This window comes from Garra rufa, chromosome 1, assembly GCF_049309525.1.
Source record: "Garra rufa chromosome 1, GarRuf1.0, whole genome shotgun sequence".
Lineage (NCBI taxonomy): Eukaryota > Metazoa > Chordata > Actinopteri > Cypriniformes > Cyprinidae > Garra > Garra rufa.
This window is the reverse complement of record NC_133361.1, coordinates 97,839,264-97,859,504: the sequence shown is the minus strand read 5'-3', so window position 1 is coordinate 97,859,504 and position 20,241 is coordinate 97,839,264. Positions and strand designations below refer to the sequence as shown.

At 35.8% G+C, this 20,241-nt stretch overlaps 1 protein-coding gene across 1 annotated transcript in view; it reads right to left on the bottom strand.

The window, feature by feature from the left end:
- Nucleotides 1–205: 205 nt before the first annotated feature.
- The window catches only part of LOC141322809 (uncharacterized), a 73,815-nt gene continuing 53,779 nt past the window's right edge, over nucleotides 206–20,241 (bottom strand). The window contains exons 2-3 of the mRNA XM_073833445.1: nucleotides 1,070–2,338; nucleotides 206–300 (exon numbers count right to left, since the gene is read on the bottom strand). Coding sequence (XP_073689546.1) covers nucleotides 206–300; nucleotides 1,070–2,338 — 1,364 coding nt within the window. The remainder of the gene's footprint in view (nucleotides 301–1,069; nucleotides 2,339–20,241) is intronic.

Below are 20,241 nucleotides of genomic sequence, written 5' to 3'. Positions count from 1 at the left end.
ATTTGGAGTTTCTGTCAAGGTGGAAAGTGAAGAAGAATGATGAGAGATAGAGACCCAGCTGAAATCCTGTGATCTTTGGGGAATGAAAACACATAGCTGCAGGGCCTGGCACAGGCTTAGGGTTCTGGAGAGTTCTAGCTCATTTTCCTCATCTTCCTAGGAGTTTAAGGCATCCCAGGCGCAGGAGCATCGACTCTGAGGCTTATCAACCAGAAGATGGCAAGGTGATGAGATACGAGACTAAAAGAGCTGAGAAAAGCCAGGAGAACCGAGGCGAGTCACTGGGTGAAGCCCTTTTCTCTTATGGGGGTCACAGTTAGGAGATAAAGGTAATTGAGAGGCCAGGCTAGAAAGCCAATGGTGACTTTTGCTTTTGGAAGGAAAGTTTACAACTCTTTGTCTGTAAGCATGGTATTTGCATATGTACTGGGATTGGTTGTTCATGCAAAAACTACTAAAGATTCTTAAAACACTAATATGTTGCATAGGTATCAAAAGATAACATACACCTTTTAAATCATCAACAAATTCAATGAGACCAAACATCTTATTTGTGATGTTATACTACATAGTGATCATAACACATGCATAAAAACATTTTACAATACAAAAGACAAAATAAATGAACAGCAATAATATACACAATGATCTGAGAATTTGTGCGTTCATTCACAGAAAGTTTTTTTTTTTTTTTAAGAATTAATGAAAGAAGTCAGTTTCTATGGCAGTATGTGTCCTTTTTAGAGTATTAGTTGGGGAAAGTACATACTTTTGAGTCGTAAAGATTATCTAGTCTGGCAGAGGAGTCCTGGATGCCATAGTAAGACCATTTGTAGACATCATGTTGTGGATTGGGTGAAGGGGGTCTGTGATCATTTATTAATCAAATGAAAAATTGATTATTTGGTAAATCTAATGAACAACTTTGTCTAATTGGTCTGGACCCTACCTTGTTTTTTTATGAGCAACAAATATGCAACAAGAATGTCGGTAATTTACAACAGCTTCAGATGTCGGTCAACCAATCAGAATCAAGGACCGGAACTGTTTTATACATTTTGGTTCAAACTCTTTCCACACTGAGGAGATCTGTCAGCCTTCTCTCTATAGTGGATCTTTATGTGCTGGTCAAGGTGTCCTGATTGGCTGAAACTCTTTCCACACTGAGGAGATCTGTCAGCCTTCTCTCTATAGTGGATCTTTATGTGCTGGTCAAGGTGTCCTGATTGGCTGAAACTCTTTCCACACTGAGGAGATCTGTCAGCCTTCTCTCTATAGTGGATCTTTATGTGCTGGTCAAGGTGTCCTGATTGGCTGAAACTCTTTCCACACTGTTTGCATGTGTAAGGCTTCTCTCCAGTGTGAATTCTCATGTGCCTGTTAAGATTTCCTTTATGAGTGAAACTCTTTCCACACTGTTGGCAGGTCAAAAGGTTATCTATAATGTAAATTTTCTGGTGGACGTCAAGTTTTCCACTATGATCAAAACTCTTTCCAGACTGAGGGGATCGGTTAGACTTCTCTCTATTGTGGATCTTCATGTGCTTGTCAAGGTGTCCTCTCTGAATGAAACTCTTTCCACACTGGTTGCATGTGTAAGGCTTTTCTCCAGTGTGAACTCTCATGTGAATGTTAAGGTATCTTCTACTAGAGAAACTCTTTCCACATTGTTGGCAGGTAAAAAGGTTTTCCAACATGTGAATTCGCCTGTGGGCATAAAGGGTTTGTTCTCGATTGAAACATTTCCCACACAGATGGCAGATGAAGGGTTTCTTTCCAGTGTGAACTTTCATGTGGTTTGTAAGTTTTAACTTTATGCGGAAACTCTTTCCACACTGATTGCAGGCGTAAGGCCTCTCCCCAGGGTGAACTCTCAGGTGGACTCTAAAGTTTCCAGGATTACTGAAACTTCTTCCACACCGTTTGCAGATGAAACACTTCTCTTCTGTGTGAATTCTCATGTGCCTTTTCAGGTTTTTATTTTCACTGAAACTTTTTCCACACTGTTGGCAGATGAAAGGCTTCTCTCCTGTGTGAATTCTCATGTGCCCTTTAAGGGTTCCTTTGTGACTGAAACTCTTTCCACACTGATGGCAGATGAAACGCCTCTCTCCAGTGTGAATTTTCTTGTGGACTTTAAATTCTCCTTGTTCATTGAAACTCTTTCCACACTGTAAGCAAGTGAAAAAACTCCTAGTTCTTTTTTGTGTAGAAGTATTTTCTGACTCTAAGGAACAAAATGATTTTTCTCCAGTTATGATATTATGAAGATTCTCAGACTGATCCTTCTCTTCAGTTTCATTCAGTACTTCTCTCTCCTCTTTCAGTGCTGTTGGGCCTAAGGTGGGAAAACAAAGAATTAAATGTTAACCCCAGTTTAATGACACAAAGCGGTTAACACCAAAACATACTGTATGTAATGCATGTATGCCAGATCTCATAGTAGGCTGGTTTAAGCTGGCTGCTATGCAATTTATTCAATCTAATAATAGTTTAGGAAACCTAGATATAGACTGATCTCAATTATGATGTACCATTATTTGTGTCTTCTATGGGATCAAATGCAACAAATATAAGAAAGGTAAGGAAAATGGACAAACTCCCCACTCAACCATCAGATGAACAATTCATCACGCAATAATTCTTTCTTAGGTTTTATTAAGGGGCAGTGATGTTAGCCAATCACAAAAATCCCAAACACGTCCCCCCCCCCCCCAACACTGCATGTTTTTCATGTTTCTCTAATTAAGTAATGAATTAACTGGCTCAGTTGTGTTTGATCTGGCTCAGAGCTAAACTTTGAAGGATGGTAAATCTTTAGGAACAGGGTTGGGCACCCCTGCACCAAGACCTAAAATGGGTGACAAATGGTCAGACAAAGGAGAGATGCAAAATGTGCAGTGTTGGGGGCCTCCAGGAACATGGTTGGGAACCACTCTAGAACTGACCAAATGGAACGCATTGATATTACTTACCACTGAGTCTCTCCAACACAATTTTTTAATTTAATTATCACTTTAAACTAGTGGTGGGTATAGATTAATTTTTTTAATCTAAATTAATCTCACTCTAATCTTGGAATTAATCTAGATTAAAATGGCTAATTTGAATTCTGCCTAAGGTATTCAGAATATGTGTGCTACCCAAATAATGACTAAAACTAAGTCTTTGAGAATGGGTTTCTCAAGCCAGGTGGTGCATTAGACCAGGGGCTCATCTCCCGTTTCCAAACTGCATCACAAACTGCTCAATAAAGCTGTTCTATATCAATTTGTTGATGAAAATAAATTATGTTCAATAAGATGTACCTGTGTTTACTAACAAACTAACAAGGAAATAATTTTTACTACCTATTAGATTGTTTTTTTAACGTCTACACCTAACCAACCCTAAACTTAGCCCTTACTGTAATAAAAAAAACAGTATTATTGTTGTACAATGTGATAAAAATATACATCTATATACAGCATACTTTTATTTTGACAGGTTGCTGTGAAGTTTCTGTGTGTACAGTATGATATGATGCTAGTTTTATCAAATGAAACGGTAAAAGTGACAGACACAGCAGTTTTGGAGAGTGAGTTTATCTGTTCTTGTGAGATGCAAATTCCAAAAATTACTAGGAGCGTCACGTGTGTTTCAGTATGCGTGTAGTAAAAACGCGTCTCCACCATTCATACATACAGCTAGGCAAACGGAACATACCGGATTCATATTAAAACGGTCTTTTTGCATTTCAGTTTTCACAGACACTAGTCCATATCGCGATTTGAATTAAGGGACAGACCAACATTTGATTTATGAATCCAAAAATCAATGAATTTACGTGGCATTTGGCGCTAGTAGATTCGTTTTTTATGAATGGAGGACGCAATCCCGTCTGTGTTTTGGAGGAGACATAAACGCCCGACCATGTGGGGTATGGGTATTCTATAGTCTTTGGTATACATCAGCATTAAACTATCAAGGTGAAAGTCATCATAGTTTGCGTAGTAAAGACCAAGCTCCCAACCCAACTTTGACAATAGATTAACGGCGATATTTTTTTTTTATCGCCCGATAAGAGTCTCACGTTAACGCAGCACGTTAACGTCAATAACGGCCCACCACTACTTTAAACATAAAAGTAAATAGGAAACTCAAATAATAAAAAAAATTAATAAAAATCATAGACTACAGACAACTGTATTTAATGTTTTGTGCCCAAGATTTAATGATGTTGTTTTAAGATATATATTAAAACACTACAAATCTAAAATGAGTCTTTAAGGCACTAAATTAAAACTGAAGTAATAGAAAACAGCCTACATTTTAATGGACTATAACGTAATATAATACCAGAAAAGCTACAGGCAGGTGAGTTTTAATTAAGGTTGGAGCTGAAATCTTCAGGACGTTGGCTCTCCAGGACCAGAGTTCGTCTTCCCTGCTCTAGAGTAAAGCTCAAAGACAGGAGCAGCCTAACAGGGAGGGGAAAAAAAACTTTTAAAACCCGATATGACTGCGCACAGAGCTCACAGAGAAGAGTCCTTAGCTCTCAAATCAAGAGAACAATGCTCCATTCGAGACTGGTAGCTTTATCAGGCATTACATGCAGACTAAATGAAAATAGCATTGAAAATTTGAAAGCTCTTGGAGACAATGTTGTGTCTACAAGGTAGGATACATTTGAAAATGTGAAATCTGCACTTAATATTACCTTTTTGTTTAACTTAGAAAATCAACATTTGAAATAATTTGGATATTCAGAGAAAACAGGATTCTTGCTCATATTTTTATAACTCACAGCATGTTTCTGTATCAAAGAGTTTCTTAAATTGATCTCGATGTACAGTCTGTCAACGGCTGTGTTTCATTTAGAAGGATTCGACCTCCGGAGTTCGAAATCCCCCGGAGAATGCATCCTCTGTAGCAGGGGTCACCAACACGGTGCCCGCGGGTAATGAAGGTCCTCAAGGACCACATGAGTCGCCCGTAAATTAATTATTAATTATTACAAATTTCATAGTTAATAATTACTATTTAATTTTAAAAACCATATAACTAATGTTTTCTCGTGACCACCGTCTTACTACTAATATTCTAATCAATAATTTCTTTTAATTTTTAGTTGTAATTCATTTTAATTGGAGTAAAATGTTAATTCAATAAGAGCCTGATTAAAGAATTAAATATGGGTCTTTTATAAATTAGGTGTTTACTATACATAATAAAGTTCTTAAAGGGACAGTTTACCCAAAAATAAAAATTGTCATCATTTACTCAACATCGTGTAATTTCAATAATTTCAATCCTGTATGAACTTTTTTCTTCTGTGTAACAAAGGAAGATACTTTGAGAAATTCAAAACTTTTTTGTCTATAGAGTAGAAATCAAGGGTAACCAAATATGTTTGGTTACATTATACAAAATATCTTTTGTGTTCCACAGAAGAAAGTAAGCCATACAGTTTTGGAACGACAGGAGGATGATGATTTTTATTAATTAATGTTTTTTTATTACATAATTTATTAGCAACAAATTTCCTGCATTCTAGCTCAAAATCAATGCTGTACTGCATGCATTTCTCTGTGACAAAAATGTAATTAAGTTTGTTGCATTTGAATTCAGCAGTATTTATCATTATTTGTTTTAATCCTGTTTTATTCATTCATGTACTCCAATTAAAGACCCTATAACCCTGCTGAAATAAACAGCTTAAACCAGCCTTGGTTGGTTGGCCAGTTTAGGCTGGTAGTAGCTGGTTTTAGCTGGTCTTTTAGTTGGTGGTTTCCGAGCCTGACCAGCTAAGACCAGCCTGGCCAAGCTGTCATAGTGGTCAAAACCCTTCTAAAACCAGCCTGCTGACCAGCTAAAACCACCCAACCAGCACAGGCTGGTTTTAGCTGGGGGGTTTTTCACCAGGAAACCCAAGAAAACTTTCATGTGGAACTTGTGGGCCGGATGGGCTGAATTTGTCCAGGGCCGAATTTTAACCCCAGTCCAGCCCTGGGTACCTGTCTGATGACGTGAAAGACCCAACTGTCAAAACAATACAAAGAGGAACTGCGCTGCAAGAGCTGTGTGTCACTAACATGCTGAAACGCATGTAGTTTCACAGACAAATTGAAAAAAAAAATGTTTTACAAGGCAATTCGTATTTAAGCATTTTATGTATTATTTATTTATGTTTGTATTAGGCCTGTATAAAGAAAAGACTAAGAGAGATTATATTTTTTACAGGGCAATACGGTTTTGATATAAGATTTAGTTCAAACAGAAAGAGAATTTAAATAAATGTGTGATTTCTAAAAGCGCCTTGGGGGGGGGGGGGGTCCTCTTTTTGGATTCTCAGAATATGGTCACCCTAGCTAACTACCCACCAGGAAGTGCACTACGGACAGAAAAGGCCCGTGAGCTAAAGGCAGCTTTGGGTAAGCAACAGTCTTTTTTCACGAGGCCGGCGAAAAAGTCACAAAAAGCAACCGAAGCCTCGTTTAGAGCTACACATTTTGTTAAAAGGGTTTGTCAGTGGCTAGTGAAAATGGGACATTTTCCCCTTTTAAAACATTGAAGAATTGTGTTCAATTTAAAAGTGTTTTAAAAATGCCACAGATTTGGTCATTAATTCAAAATGTGACAAGATTTATTTAAAAATATGTAAGTTGATTTTTCTAACATTACATAATTGATAACTTTTTGAAACAACAGTTCATGATTTGTTAAAAGGGTTTGTCAGTGGCTAGTGAAAATGGGACATTTTTCCTATGAAATGATGTAAGTGATCATCTAAAAATAACAATTACTGATATTAAATTGCTGAATATTGATATCTGTTTCCCTCCTTTATTGTCATTGTTGCTAATAATTGTGAGAAATCATTTACGTGATTAGTGTCTTCACATAGATGAGTATTATTAATCATGTATAACTAAAGGCAAACTGAGCAAATTTGTTATTTCAGAAGAGCGTATCAAACTGGTAGCCCTTCGTATGACTCAGTACCCATGAAGTAGCTCTCAGTTTCAAAAAGGTTGGTGACCCCTGCTCTGTAGGATGTGTATACGAAGTGCCCTTAACCTTTAACAAAAACGAGACGGCCTTCGTAGGACGGAAGGAAAAAAAAAAGGACAGGTGGAAAATTAAACAGGATTTATCTCGTTGATATGCAAACAAATTTGGAGCATCGTTGCACTCTCACACTACTTAAATGAAGGAAAGTTATTTTTAAATTTGTAAAGAATTTGGGGGGGGAAAGCTTTTACTTGTTTTATTTTATTCAGTGTTTTAAGAGCTGCAGCATATATGTTAGAGAAAAAAATAGGAGGATAATAAGAACAAAGTTGATCTGTTTTTACCGATTTAAATGATAAACACCACATCTTTGCTTGTGTATACATCTGCCGGTGGCGGCATTTTTCAAACTAACGACAGTTGTTTACGTAAGGAATAATTGACGACGGGCCGTAGAATTCTTAGAAAATAATGCATTATTTTCGCAGAATTCTACGCCCCGAAGTCAATTATTCCGCTTATACTACAGTTACCACAGCTCAAGACATCGATCAAGTGATATATTTCAAGACATTTGTCCCGTTTTTATCCTTAAAACCCTATTGTGAGAAGGATTCATTTCTTACGCAGCTCATTCAACAGCTTCGTTGCTAGTTCCAAAACGTCATTTTAGAACTAGTAACGACGCTTGAGCCGTTAAAATAATGCCGTTAATAATGAAGTTTAGACAGACCGAAAGACAAGCAGACAGACGGAAAGAGTGAGGGAGAGAAACTAAGTGTATGACTTTACCTCTCTCACGTCTGTGTCTCTCAAGGGTGACTGGCAGCATCGTCTCTACTAACAGTTCAACTTTAAGTTAATTTTCTTCAAGACAACGCCATTGTTACCTCGTGTGTGAGAGCTGCCATGTCGTTTTTGAGTTGTTAATCGTCAGAGCAGTGCTAACAACATTAGCGCGAATGCTAACGCGAGTGCAAACTGTAACGTTATGTGTGTGCGTCTGTGAGGTGATAGTTGTGCTTTCCGTACATAATAAAACGTAATATATTGTGGAAAAAAAACATGGAAATAATCTGTCGTTTTTATCCAGATGTTTACTGTATTTATTAGTTTGGCCAGTGTCATTGTGGGTTTTAGTTATTTTGCTGTTTTGGGCTGTAAGGACCTTTGAAATAACTGAAATCGTATGGCGAAGTGATATAGACATGCACTGCGGTCTAAAGCTGCCTGGAACTACGTTCGCCGTGCGTTTCCCTGAATATAATGCACACCTCTAGAACGTTCGTCAGCCAATCAGATTCAAGCGTTTAATGGCCCTGTAGTATAAGGCGATGCAAAGAATTGTGGGATATCTGTAGTAGCAAAGGATACACCTCATTCTTTGCATTCGAAGGTCGCATTTGAAGTGTCCTACTGGGTTTTCTGAAATGAGACAACCTCGATGACGTATGCAGCCTTCGAATGCGACCTCCGGGGGGCGCATCCTTCTAAATGAGACACAGCTAACATTTGATCTTCATGATATTAAGTGCTACAAATCTACTTTAAAGACACAATGAACAGCAGCATGATTTGCTAAAGCAGCACTCTGTGGGCATTCAATCATATGTACGCTGCTGGTGTGGATCCAGTAAGTTTTCACTGCTAAATTATGGTAGCCTAATGTCATTTGTGGTCAACAATTTTTTTTAATTCATTTATTTACTTTATTATACTGCTATTATTTGAATTATATTTGTAATTTCTTTCTCTTTATTTATTTTATATATTGCTCATTCTTCTTTCCCTTTTTCCTATTTTCCCTCCTTTTTTATATTTTTATATATACAAGAAACAGAAGTGAACAACTAATAGATTACAATCTTACACCTCACATAATTACAACTAAATGTAACTTGTTTGTGTTTTTGTTTTGGCTTTTTTTATTGTCAGACTTGCTTTATATTGAGAGCACTGTTTGTAGACAGCGTGCAGTAGCTAAATACGATTACTCACATTTCAAGGTTTGCTTTGTGCAAAATTATTTTCTTAGAGACTTTTGCATATTTACCAAAGTGCTAGAAATCAATTGTTTTAAAATTAGAAGCAAATATCAGATTTAATTTTACAGAAAAAAAAAAAATGAAAAAAGCCAACCAATTAAAACCAACCTGTTTGTTCCTCAGTATCTTCATGTTTGACTCTTAATGTTTCTTCACTCTCCTCTTTAATAAACTCCATCTTTGTTTGTTCTTCAGTTTCTTCATGTTTGACTCTAAATGTTTCTTCACTCTCCTCTTTAATAAACGCCATAATAGTGTGTCAAACGAATCTCTGTTGATTCTCCAGGAGTTTTTCTGTGTTTGAACACTTTGTCCTGTTTAAGATGAGAATAATTAATAGAAAGAAAAATCAAAGCAAACTAAATCTCTATCTGTGTCTCAATCAGCTTCTAGTTCAGTAGTCAGTGCACTAGTAAGACAGTCAGAGACTCAATAGACTATTATATAAAATTGATCAAATATATACAAATTACACAAGGTTCAAATTTAGGTAGGCTATTTTTAATTTACATTTGGTATTCGATTAATTATCATATCTAATATATTACTCTTTCATGAGAACATTCTCGGTTGTGATTCACTCGTTTGTGTTTGTTGTTGTCGTTTGTAGTCCGCGTGCCGCTGAGTCGAATCACTGAATCATTTCACAAATGATTTGATTCAAATGATTCGGATTCTCAGTTTCTCTCATCACTTCTTTTCATCACACGTGTGATTCATGATAGAGAGAGAGAAATGAGACGCACATTCTCTGTTACTAAAGGCTAACGTCTTCAGTAACACTAAAGCATTACAACATCATATTTAATAAGGATGATTTATTTAACATAGCTTGTAAAACGCTTTAATTGATGCAACAATATCCATTGGTTTAAAAACTTTAAAAGCACAAACCTTTCTTCAGGTGAATCACAACAGACGAGGATCTCAGCGCATATTTATGACGTCACATCACCAGAGCAAAATAAAAGTCCCATTGGTGCACTGCTCTCTAGAATCACAAACACATAATAGAAATGTTGATTATAGAATCTAATTTCGTACCCATATGATGATGCTTTTCTAAAGTTACTAACATTGTAAATCTATTAATATTATTCTCCTTTTTTAATTTACATTTATAACACTTTGTTTTATGTTGATATACCTTGCCAAAAATATGCCAACATATTCAGTTCACTCAATATCTTCTTTTATTAAAAGCGAAAAGTTTAGGTAATAAATACAAGACACAATAAACAGTTTATTAGAAACTTTAACTAAAAGTACATCTTCAGGAAAAAAAAATGCCATGTTGTATTATAGTGTTATGATTTTAGTGAAGTTAAATGTTTTGAAAGCAAAATACCTTTAATGCACCTGCAGGAAAATGAAGATCAGGAGACTCTTGTTTGAGCTGGTCCTGTGTGTCGCTGCGGTCATCCAGACTGACTAAAACACTCAATCACTGGAGTTTTATTCAGGTTTCAGGAGGCCGTTCAGATGAAGACAAAGCTCTCAGATCACAAGCTTAAACACAGTATTCAAGGGATGTGATCAGTTCTATACTATTCTCTAACTATAGCACTGATGATCACATAGATCAGGGAAAGACATTCACACACTACTCAAGTGTTCATTAGCATTAACATTCACAACAATTAAAGAGGCAGAAACATCGAGAGCATCACATATTTGTATTCACACACACCAAAAGCAAAAGTAATTCATTTACAATTGAACATTTACCCTTTTGCTGAATTTCCTAGGCAATAATTTCAATTCAACCAATTTAATTGTGTCTTTAACTGTAATGATTTTCACACCTATGGACTGTCCTTGTGTTTGTTTTTGTTTCCATGAGCTCCTTGTCCTTGTTTTTCCTGATGTTCTCTAATGCACATATTTGGTTTTCCTGTTCCTGTTTCCATTGATTTCAGATATGTCTTGTCTTTCCTTTCGTTTAGTTGAGTATTTAACCCTCATGTGGTGTTCAAAATCCTATTACACCTATGGTGTTCCCGGTCAAAAATGACAGGCCCATGAAAAATAGCTTATAAATCAATCATTTAACCACATTTCCCCCCAATCTTGGATTCAATCTTTTTGTCAACTTGTTTTCTGTCAATTAAGACTGGTTTTATATTTCTATTTGCATCTAATTAATTGTGGGCCTCATTTATCTGAGAGTAGGCATCTCATTTTTTAAGTAAAAAAATAATTATTTTTGGATAATTTTGGAAATATTAAAAAAATATGAAAAAATATTGGTTCTGTTGATCACACTAGTCTACTTTAATGGTTCACCAGGAAGTTTGTTTTGAAAAACTTTTATTTTGTAAAAAATGGCACATAGTCACACTTGTGGTGTTCCCGGTCAAAAATGACAGGCCTATAAAAAATAGCTAATAAATCACTCATTTAACCACATTTTCACCCAATCTTGGATTCAATCTTTGTATCAACTTGTTTTCTTTCAATTAGGACTGGTTTTATATTTAATTTTCAAACAGTTCAATTGTAGCAGTCATTTATCCGAGCTTATGCACCTCAATTTTTGAGTGAAAAAAGCATTATTTGTTAATAATTTTGGCAATATTGAGAAAAATATTTAAAAAAACTGCACTGTTGATCACACTAGTCTACTTTAATGTTTAACTGAAATGATTTTATTTTGTATAAAATGGCACAGTGTCACACTTGTGGTGTTCCTGCCCAAAAATGACCGGCCATTAAAAAGTTAATGTAGAAGATCACAAAACACAGCACTTATATTTTGCAATGCTTTTATTTTGAGAAAAGGGGTGCACAGTAACACTTGTGCTGTTCCTTGACAAATCTAACCATTGTGACATACAAGAAAGAACACAAATCAAACACTTCTTTCAGTTTTCCAAATTATGAACTAACCAAAATGACAAACACCGGGTCTCTGTGTAAACTCATGCAAATGACTAACAAAAGCATTTTTAAGGTAACTTGCAATTGGTCATTTTGTGCCACTTATGCACATGACTGACAACAGCATAATCTATGTGCCTTGCAAATGTGCGCTCTGCATTTGAAACAGACAGTGCCTGTTTGCACATATTTTGGGGCACACAAAGTGCATCTCTTCCTTTTCTTTCCTCTGCCTGTGACAGTTGAAGGACCTGGTGCTGCTGTCGGTTCTGGTGTTTGTATGTCTCTCACCAATGTAGCAGAGGGCAGTGCTCGGGGTATGTGTTGGCGCCTCTGTATCAGGGGGGTCACCATGGATTTCCCCAGCTCTTCTAGGAACAGCCTCCTCTTAAAGGTTTTCCCCTCTTTCCACCCTGGATTCACCTCCATCCATGCTACAAACGCATTGTACGCTGACACATCGAGGATGTTAAAAAACAACACCATGGGCCATCGTAGCGTTTTTCTCTTGCAGGAGTATGTGCCAGTAACCTTAAAACACACACACACACACACACACGCACGCACGCACGCACGCACGCACACACACACGCACACACCCACAACACAATAATTATATTACCATATTAGAGAATTGTAATATTACATTATAAAACAATTAGGCAATAAACAAAAATTTAAAAAATAACATACCTTATCAAGGTTATCAACTCCCCCTTTGTTTTCGTTGTAGTACAGGATGGCTTCTGGTTTCTTGTCCTCCCTGGTACTCACAAGAGCATCTTTGTGGAGAGTTGACATCAATAGGACATTTTTCCTCTTCTTCGGGCAGTATGACACAAGTGCATGTGTGTCGGTGAAGGCGAACTTGGTGGAAAAAAGATCCCTTTTATGTTGGTCACTAGTGCAGGAGGAAGCTCCGTCTTGTTACTTCTGATTGTCCCCACCATGGTGTTTTTTTTTTCAGTAGCTCTTTGCCGAGATTATAGGAAGTGAAAAAATTATCGCATACTACTGTATGTCCTTGCAGACCTTCTGTCATATCAAGAACAACTCTCTGGCCCTGGTTCTTTTCTGGAACACCACTTGACGGTTTCCCTGTATAGACCTGCATATTCCATGCGTAGCTGCTTTTAGAGTCACACGCTGTCCAGAGCTTTTTCCCGTATTTGGCAGGTTTGTTGGGGATATACTGCTTGAATCCACATCTTCCTCTGAAAGCAACTAAGCGCTCATCTACGGAGACTACTGGACCTGGATTGTAGATGAGTGGCAGCCTCTCCACCCGTCTTGTCCCAGAGCTCTCGAATTGGAGCAAGCTTGTCGTTTTGATGGCGTTGAGGTCTTGTCTCTCTGTTGTCAAATCGGATCACCCGTGACAACATGTGAAATGTCTGTTGTGACATTATGGCTCGGAAAATTGCCCGACCTGTGTCTGCCTCCCATAAACTGTCGGATTCATTTCGGGATCTGTAGACCCCAGCCAGAATCAAGAGACCCATATATGCCTGGATGTCTGTTGAATCAACCATCTTCCAGTTATCTTTGAAGACTCTTCTCCCCTCCAAATTAGTCATGGATATGACTATGTTTTCAATTGGCTCCGTCACAAACAAGCTAAAGCATGATTTTATGTAATCAATTCGGCATATGGCATATCTTGTTAGCCCTGGCGTCTTCTTCATGACATTTTCAGCAGAAAACTTGCCGTGCCTCATAGGTGGGGACGAACACCAGTACAAATTTCCATCTTTTGACCAAAATGAAACGGTATCCTCAGCTGGGCCCTCATCACCAGAAGACTACTCCTCATCAGTTTCTTCAAGCTCCGTAGCCGATTCAGTGGTGCCTTCCTCTTCTGAAACATCTTCTTCTAAAACATCTTCACTGCGAGATGCATCCTGCATTTCCGCCTCCTCACTAGTTTCTGAATCAAAAATCTGATGAATAACATCATGTGCAGAGAGCTGCTTTGCCATTGTGCTGCCACAAATGAATGACAAGCAAGGTGCTGTCAGGCATTTATATGCCTGTGCTATTACATATTTGTAAATATCGTCTGGTTCTGTGTGAGAACATCACAGTTCCAAAACAAAATGTCATAATATTTTGTCTGGAAGGTGTGATGAAACAAGAACATGAAAGAGAGATTCTTTTGAAGCAGGGTCACTGCAGTCACAGCCAGTTTGTGCGTGAGTGTGAGTTTAGGTGTGTGAGAGTGTGTTCGAATGTGGCAATGTCAGATTGATGAATGGATATTAGATTAAAAAAAATTTATCACTGTGAAAAAGAATGTTTCTTTCAGAAAATAGTTTGTGTGTGTGTGTGGCAAACATGCATGCACATGTCCAATGGCTCTATGTCTGCAAGCACACATATACATATGTGAACATGATAAACATTCACTTTCAATGACCAGGAGCTCGGATAAATGACTCCTACAATTAAACAATTTGAAAATGAAATACAAAACCAGTCCTAATTGTCCTAATTGAAAGAAAACAAGTTGATAAAAAGATTGAATCAAATTTTTGGTGATAATATAGCATAACAAGTGATTTATAAGCTATTTTGTGTAGGCTGGTCATTTTTGACCGGGAACACCACAAGTGTGACTCTGTGTTATTTTGTACAAAATAAAAGCATTTCAAAAGAAATTCCCTGGTTAAACATTAAAGTAGACTTGTGTGATCAACAGTGCAAATTATTTTCATATTTTTCTCAATGTTGCCAAAATTATTAACAAATAATGCTTTTTTCACTCAAAAACTGAGGTGCATAAGCTCGGATAAATGACTCCTACAATTAAACCGTTTGAAAATTGAATACAAAACCAGTCCTAATTAAAAGAAAACAAGTTGATAAAAGGATTGAATCCAATTTTGGGGGATCATATAGCATAACGAGGGATTTATACGCTATTTTGTGTAGGCCTGTCATTTTTGACCGGGAACACCATAGGTGTAACAAGGTGAAAAAACAACACAAAAAAAAGTAAAAAAAAAATAAATAAATATGTGGACAAGTTGTTATAGTCTCTGTGAACAAAGTCACTAAGTTTCAGTTCAATGTGATTACATTAACTAGTATTTTCAGGAAAAAGAAAATCTTCTCCAGTCAAAAATGACATGAACACCACATGAGGGTTAAGAGTGATCTGTTTGTGGTTTTCTCCTCTGATGTCTTACGTCCTTCAAGTGAATGTCTTCCTCTTGTTCTCCTGAGTTGTGTTTTAGTTTGCCTGATAAAGACTGTTTTAAGTGCACTCATGCGTTTCCTCGTCTCCTCGTTTCCCGCTCCGTAGAGTTGTGAAATATGACAATGATAATGAAATGATTATAAATAGTAAATATCCAATCATAAATTTGCCTTAACAAATTGCTTAATGTACCTGTGTTAAAAGTAAATATTTCTTATTTGAAAGTACAAATATTGATTATATAAACCTAATTCTTCAAGATTCTTTATACATAAAGGCAAATGTATACGCCTTTATTTATACCCAAACTTAGTCAACTGTAAGTAGTACTTCATTACTATTTATGAAAAAGATGAATGAAAGATATTTAGATTATTTGCACATGTTTATTAAATCTTGATTAAGACCTGACTGAAATTTTCCAGAAGTACTTAGAAAATACCAAACACAAACTGTTCTAGTACCTTAGGTTAAAGAAACCACAGAATTTGGCTGATAGTTAATTAAAACAGATGTGTCTAAAGAATAATTAATGCAAAATACATTCAGGAAAGAGCATTAGAAACTCAGCAGAAAGATAAATGGCATTTTTTTAAATAAATATATTTAGTTGTAGGAGTGTGTGTACATGAATGTGAAATCATGGTAAGTGTCATCTTTTGTCTTTATTGGCTGTTGATGTTTCTGCCTGATTTCTTTAATTGGTGTCTTTGTTTCTGATCAATATCTGAGTTAAATATGAATGCAGAGGCTGAAGGTGAGACTTTCCCTGATCTCTGTGATAATGAGTCTATAGTTCTGCTGATTGGATTAGAGTCGCTGAAAATCTGGGCAAATTCCTGTAACTGCTTACATCCTTTGCATATTTTATCTTCTAATGACGATCCTGAAATCTGTCTAAAACTACAGTTGAGTGTTTAGTCAGTCAGGAGGACTGCAGCGACGCACAGTAACATCTCAATCAAGAGTCTCCCGATCTTCTCTTCTAAGTTTACTACAGGGGCCTGTTTCAATAAGGAGGTTCAACCACCTCTGAGTTTAAACTTGAACTCTGAATTCACTTACCCTGAGATGGGAAACTCTTGAGTTTTTGGTTTCTGAACAGCTGAACGGAGTTAGTTCAATCCACTCTGAGTAGGTTTATTAATAATTAGAATTTCAAAGGTAAAAACTGGCAGAATGGTAAGTTACTGAACTATTAATTTTCATGGTATCCCACAGGCAAAAAAAATAAATAATAAAAAAATAAATAAATAAGAAGAACAATAAAACAGCTAAACATGTAAGTAAACATAATTCAACCAGGTAAAGCTTTAAGCATAAAGGGTTCATGAGTGTAGGCTACATGATTTTACAAATATTTGACATTAAAATATGTCATATAAAAATATAATTCTGTGTCTAATTTCACTTTGCAGCAGCTTTTTCCACATAGTCTAATGCTCTGTCACATAATGAAATGTTTTCTAATCCAAACGGTTACGTTTCTTAATCAGAGTAATGAAATGAACATTTGACTCCTACTCAGCCAACAGCATGAAGGCTCGCAAAATGATGAAAAACAGATGAAGAGGAGATGGAAGTATTGGAAGAATATTAAAGAATATTAAAATCCAACATGAAAAAAAATTAAAGTTGCATTTGTGCGTTTATAGGGAAAAAAAAAGATAACCTAGTAAATTTAACAGCTGTGGTGGTGGTTATATATACACTACATATATATATATATATATATAAATATATATATATATATATATATATATATATTGAACTACCTTTTCAACTGCCATCTTTCCATTCCATACAGTAATCAGCTTCATATTCAATGGGTTTGTGCTCAGTAGGTAATGACACTAAAATTCTCTGAAAGAGCATTAGAGCAAGGCATACTTTCTTTACCGCTCTGAATACAGTGTTTGTACTAATGTGCTCAGACTACCATTTAAAAATGACACCGGTCAAATAAATATGCATGTGGATATGGCTAATCAAAATAATCCTATAATAAATACCAATCTTATGTATGAAAGGACATGCTGTTTTTGTCACTTTGACAGTGTCTGCATGATGAAAATATGTGCAATAAATTAATGCACCTAAAAATGCTTTTCTTACTTAGTATTATTGTTGTTTCCAATTAAAAAAAAAAAAAAAAAAATCTAATGATTCCTAAATCAAAAAGCATTTTTAAGAAAAATGTCTTTCTTTTTTCTGTCAAAAAGGTTTTTGAGAAAAACATTCCTGGATTTTTCTCCATATTTCGATGGGAGCCAACAGGTTGAAGGTCCAAAAATGCAGCTTCAAAGGACTCTACATGATCCCAGCCAAGGAATAAGGGTCACTGGAAACTTGTTAAGCCCTTTGAAAGCTGTATTGAAACTGAAATTTGAGCCTTCAACTCATTGGCTCTCATTGTAGTCCACTATATGGAGAAAAATCCTGGAATGTTTTCCTCAAAAACTTTTTTTTTTTTTACTTGAAGAAAGAACATCTTGGATTACATGGGGGTGAGTAAATTATCAGGAAATATTTTCTCTGGAAGTGAAGTTGTCTTAAGTTGAATATATATTTAATTAAACATTCTGATAAAACTGTTCTATGTTCTTCGACAGCACTAATAAATGTAATTGGGCTGTATTTTTTTAAAAAAAAAAGCTAAAAATGTAAAATGTACTTTTTAAATGGCATTTGTACAGACTTTGTAGTTTGTCTTTTAAATAAAACTGTTAATTCTCCACTTTAAGCATGCTTTGAAACTTTATTGAAGGTTTTTTATTGTAATAATTTGTAAAATAACAGTGTTTCTCTGTAGAACATTTAGTGCTTTCATTGTAATGATCTAGGTAAAATCTGTCAAATAAGGGTTTTACACTGTAAAAAACAAAACAGTCAAACCATTGGCAGCTACAGCTGCCAAACAAAAACCACAAAGTTAAAGTAATTTTTTAAAGGTTTAAAGGGGGGCACAACCAAAAAAGTTTGAGAACCACTGTCGTAGACACAGTGGCTGCGTCCGAAATCGCCTACTCATTGAGTAGGTACTTAATTTCAATAAGTACTTACTTAGCGAGCGCTAAAAGAGTACCTACTCAACAGCCAAATCTCGTTGAGTATGGATGCGTTCCGCCATGTTGACGTTATCATGTGACCTATGACGTTATAACAAGGGCAACATGAAATGATATGAGTGACGGATTTAATTCATCTATCTGTAAACATTTTGATGTTGATGAAATTTGCTTATTTTGGATTGATTGAAGTTTTTATATTTTTAACAATACTAAAATGACTAAAACCCCCAAATTTGTTGTCTTGAATATGTTAATGGGCAAAATTGTGCAAAACTAGCTTAGATCTGATTTGTTTTCCTTTTTCTTGCTGAATTTCTCTGTCCTTTCATCCCTGAAACTTAAAATAATAATAAATAAATAACAAAAACAAATGCAATTTTTAATTCATTGCGATTTTATGAATATTCAAATATATTTAATATTTTTTTCTGTATCTAATCTTGTACTATGTACGCAAACCTTTTATAGTTATGTTTTCTGTCATGATTGTTCTTTGTTAAAGATACTTAAGTCTTTCCCTGAGTTTGTATGGAATTATAAATTCTGCAGTAATAATAATACAAAAATTTGAGCGACAGCGACACCTCATGGCATCGGTAACATGACAACCATATTCCTCCATGTTTGCAACATCTGCACAAAAGAGACGTCGATCAGTTGCTCAAAGATCTTACCTTTGGAGAAGACTGTTGATTTTACACTCTGAAAATTTAAGTATTACTATTTAGAAATTAAAATAACTTTAGAATGCATTGCTAGCCCACTCCAACACTTACCAACAATAATAAAGATAAATGCTGACTAATAATTAATGATATTTTTAGATAAACAAGCATGATGTTGTTGTTGTTTTTTTCAATGAAGTAATGAATAAATGCATACGCTTATGAAAATGTTATATTTTATTTACTGACAACATCAGGAAACATGAATAAATTAGTAAAGTAATAAAAGGCACCATGAACATAAATAAATACACATGGAACAAAGCTTTATTAAACATATTGGTCTTTTAGTCTTTTTCTACTGAGGATGAAGAGACCGCAGCAACATCTGGTCCAGATGAGCAAAAGAGCAGGTGGAGTGATGGAGGGTCTCATTTCCAGGATGCTGCTATGGATTTCTCCTTTCTTACTGCACACCAGACTGCAGACATTACAGATCATACAAAGATGCACAAATATAATACAAAAGCTTTAATTTTAACAGCACAATGTAATTAGATCTCTTTATTGGAAGTTACAAATTGATCAATCTTTATATTAAGTTTTGGAGTTTACTTTTCCCCACAAATCTGCAGTCACCTTTCCTTTCAGGGGGGTGTTCCATAAAACAAGTTTGCCAAATAAGCACGGCTTATTTCAGTTAGTCTGACTTATTGTCACTTGATTTGGCTCAAAATAAGTCAGACTAACTGAAATAAGCATGATTTATTTGGTAAACTTGTTTTATGGAACACCCCCCAGGTCCTGCTCCACCACAAAAGATCTGCAACAAATGCACATAAATCAAGAATCAGAAAAGTTCTGTTATAGCTATATTTGAAATGAATTTGAAGTTCAGTTAGGTCTATTTACATTACTTACATTAATGTAAAGCAGTGACAGTGAACTCTCACATAACACCCATCACTCACTCAGATGTTTCGTGTTGTGATGTGCTCTAGAACATTTTCCTGTCATTTGTTAAATAGACATTTATTAAACGTCTTTAAAATGTATTTGTTTTATGTAAATCCGCTTTTGAAGACGTGCGTGTGCTACCCTGGTGCTACCTGAAGCTTAATGTTCGCTATACATCATAAAACATGTTAACAGCGAAATCACAAATAGATTATTCTGTATAACACCTTGGCACCTTATGCAAATCAACAGTTTACGATAAAGTAGCTCAAGAAATATGATTTTTAAGACAGGGAACCGTGTTTTGGTTGTAATACTCACATTTGTAAACACCCTCGTTGCGGTTCTCAATCACGTTCGATGATGAAGTTTTGGCCTCCTGTGGACTGCTGAGATTGAAAAGTGTGCATTGGATGAAGACTTCAGAATCT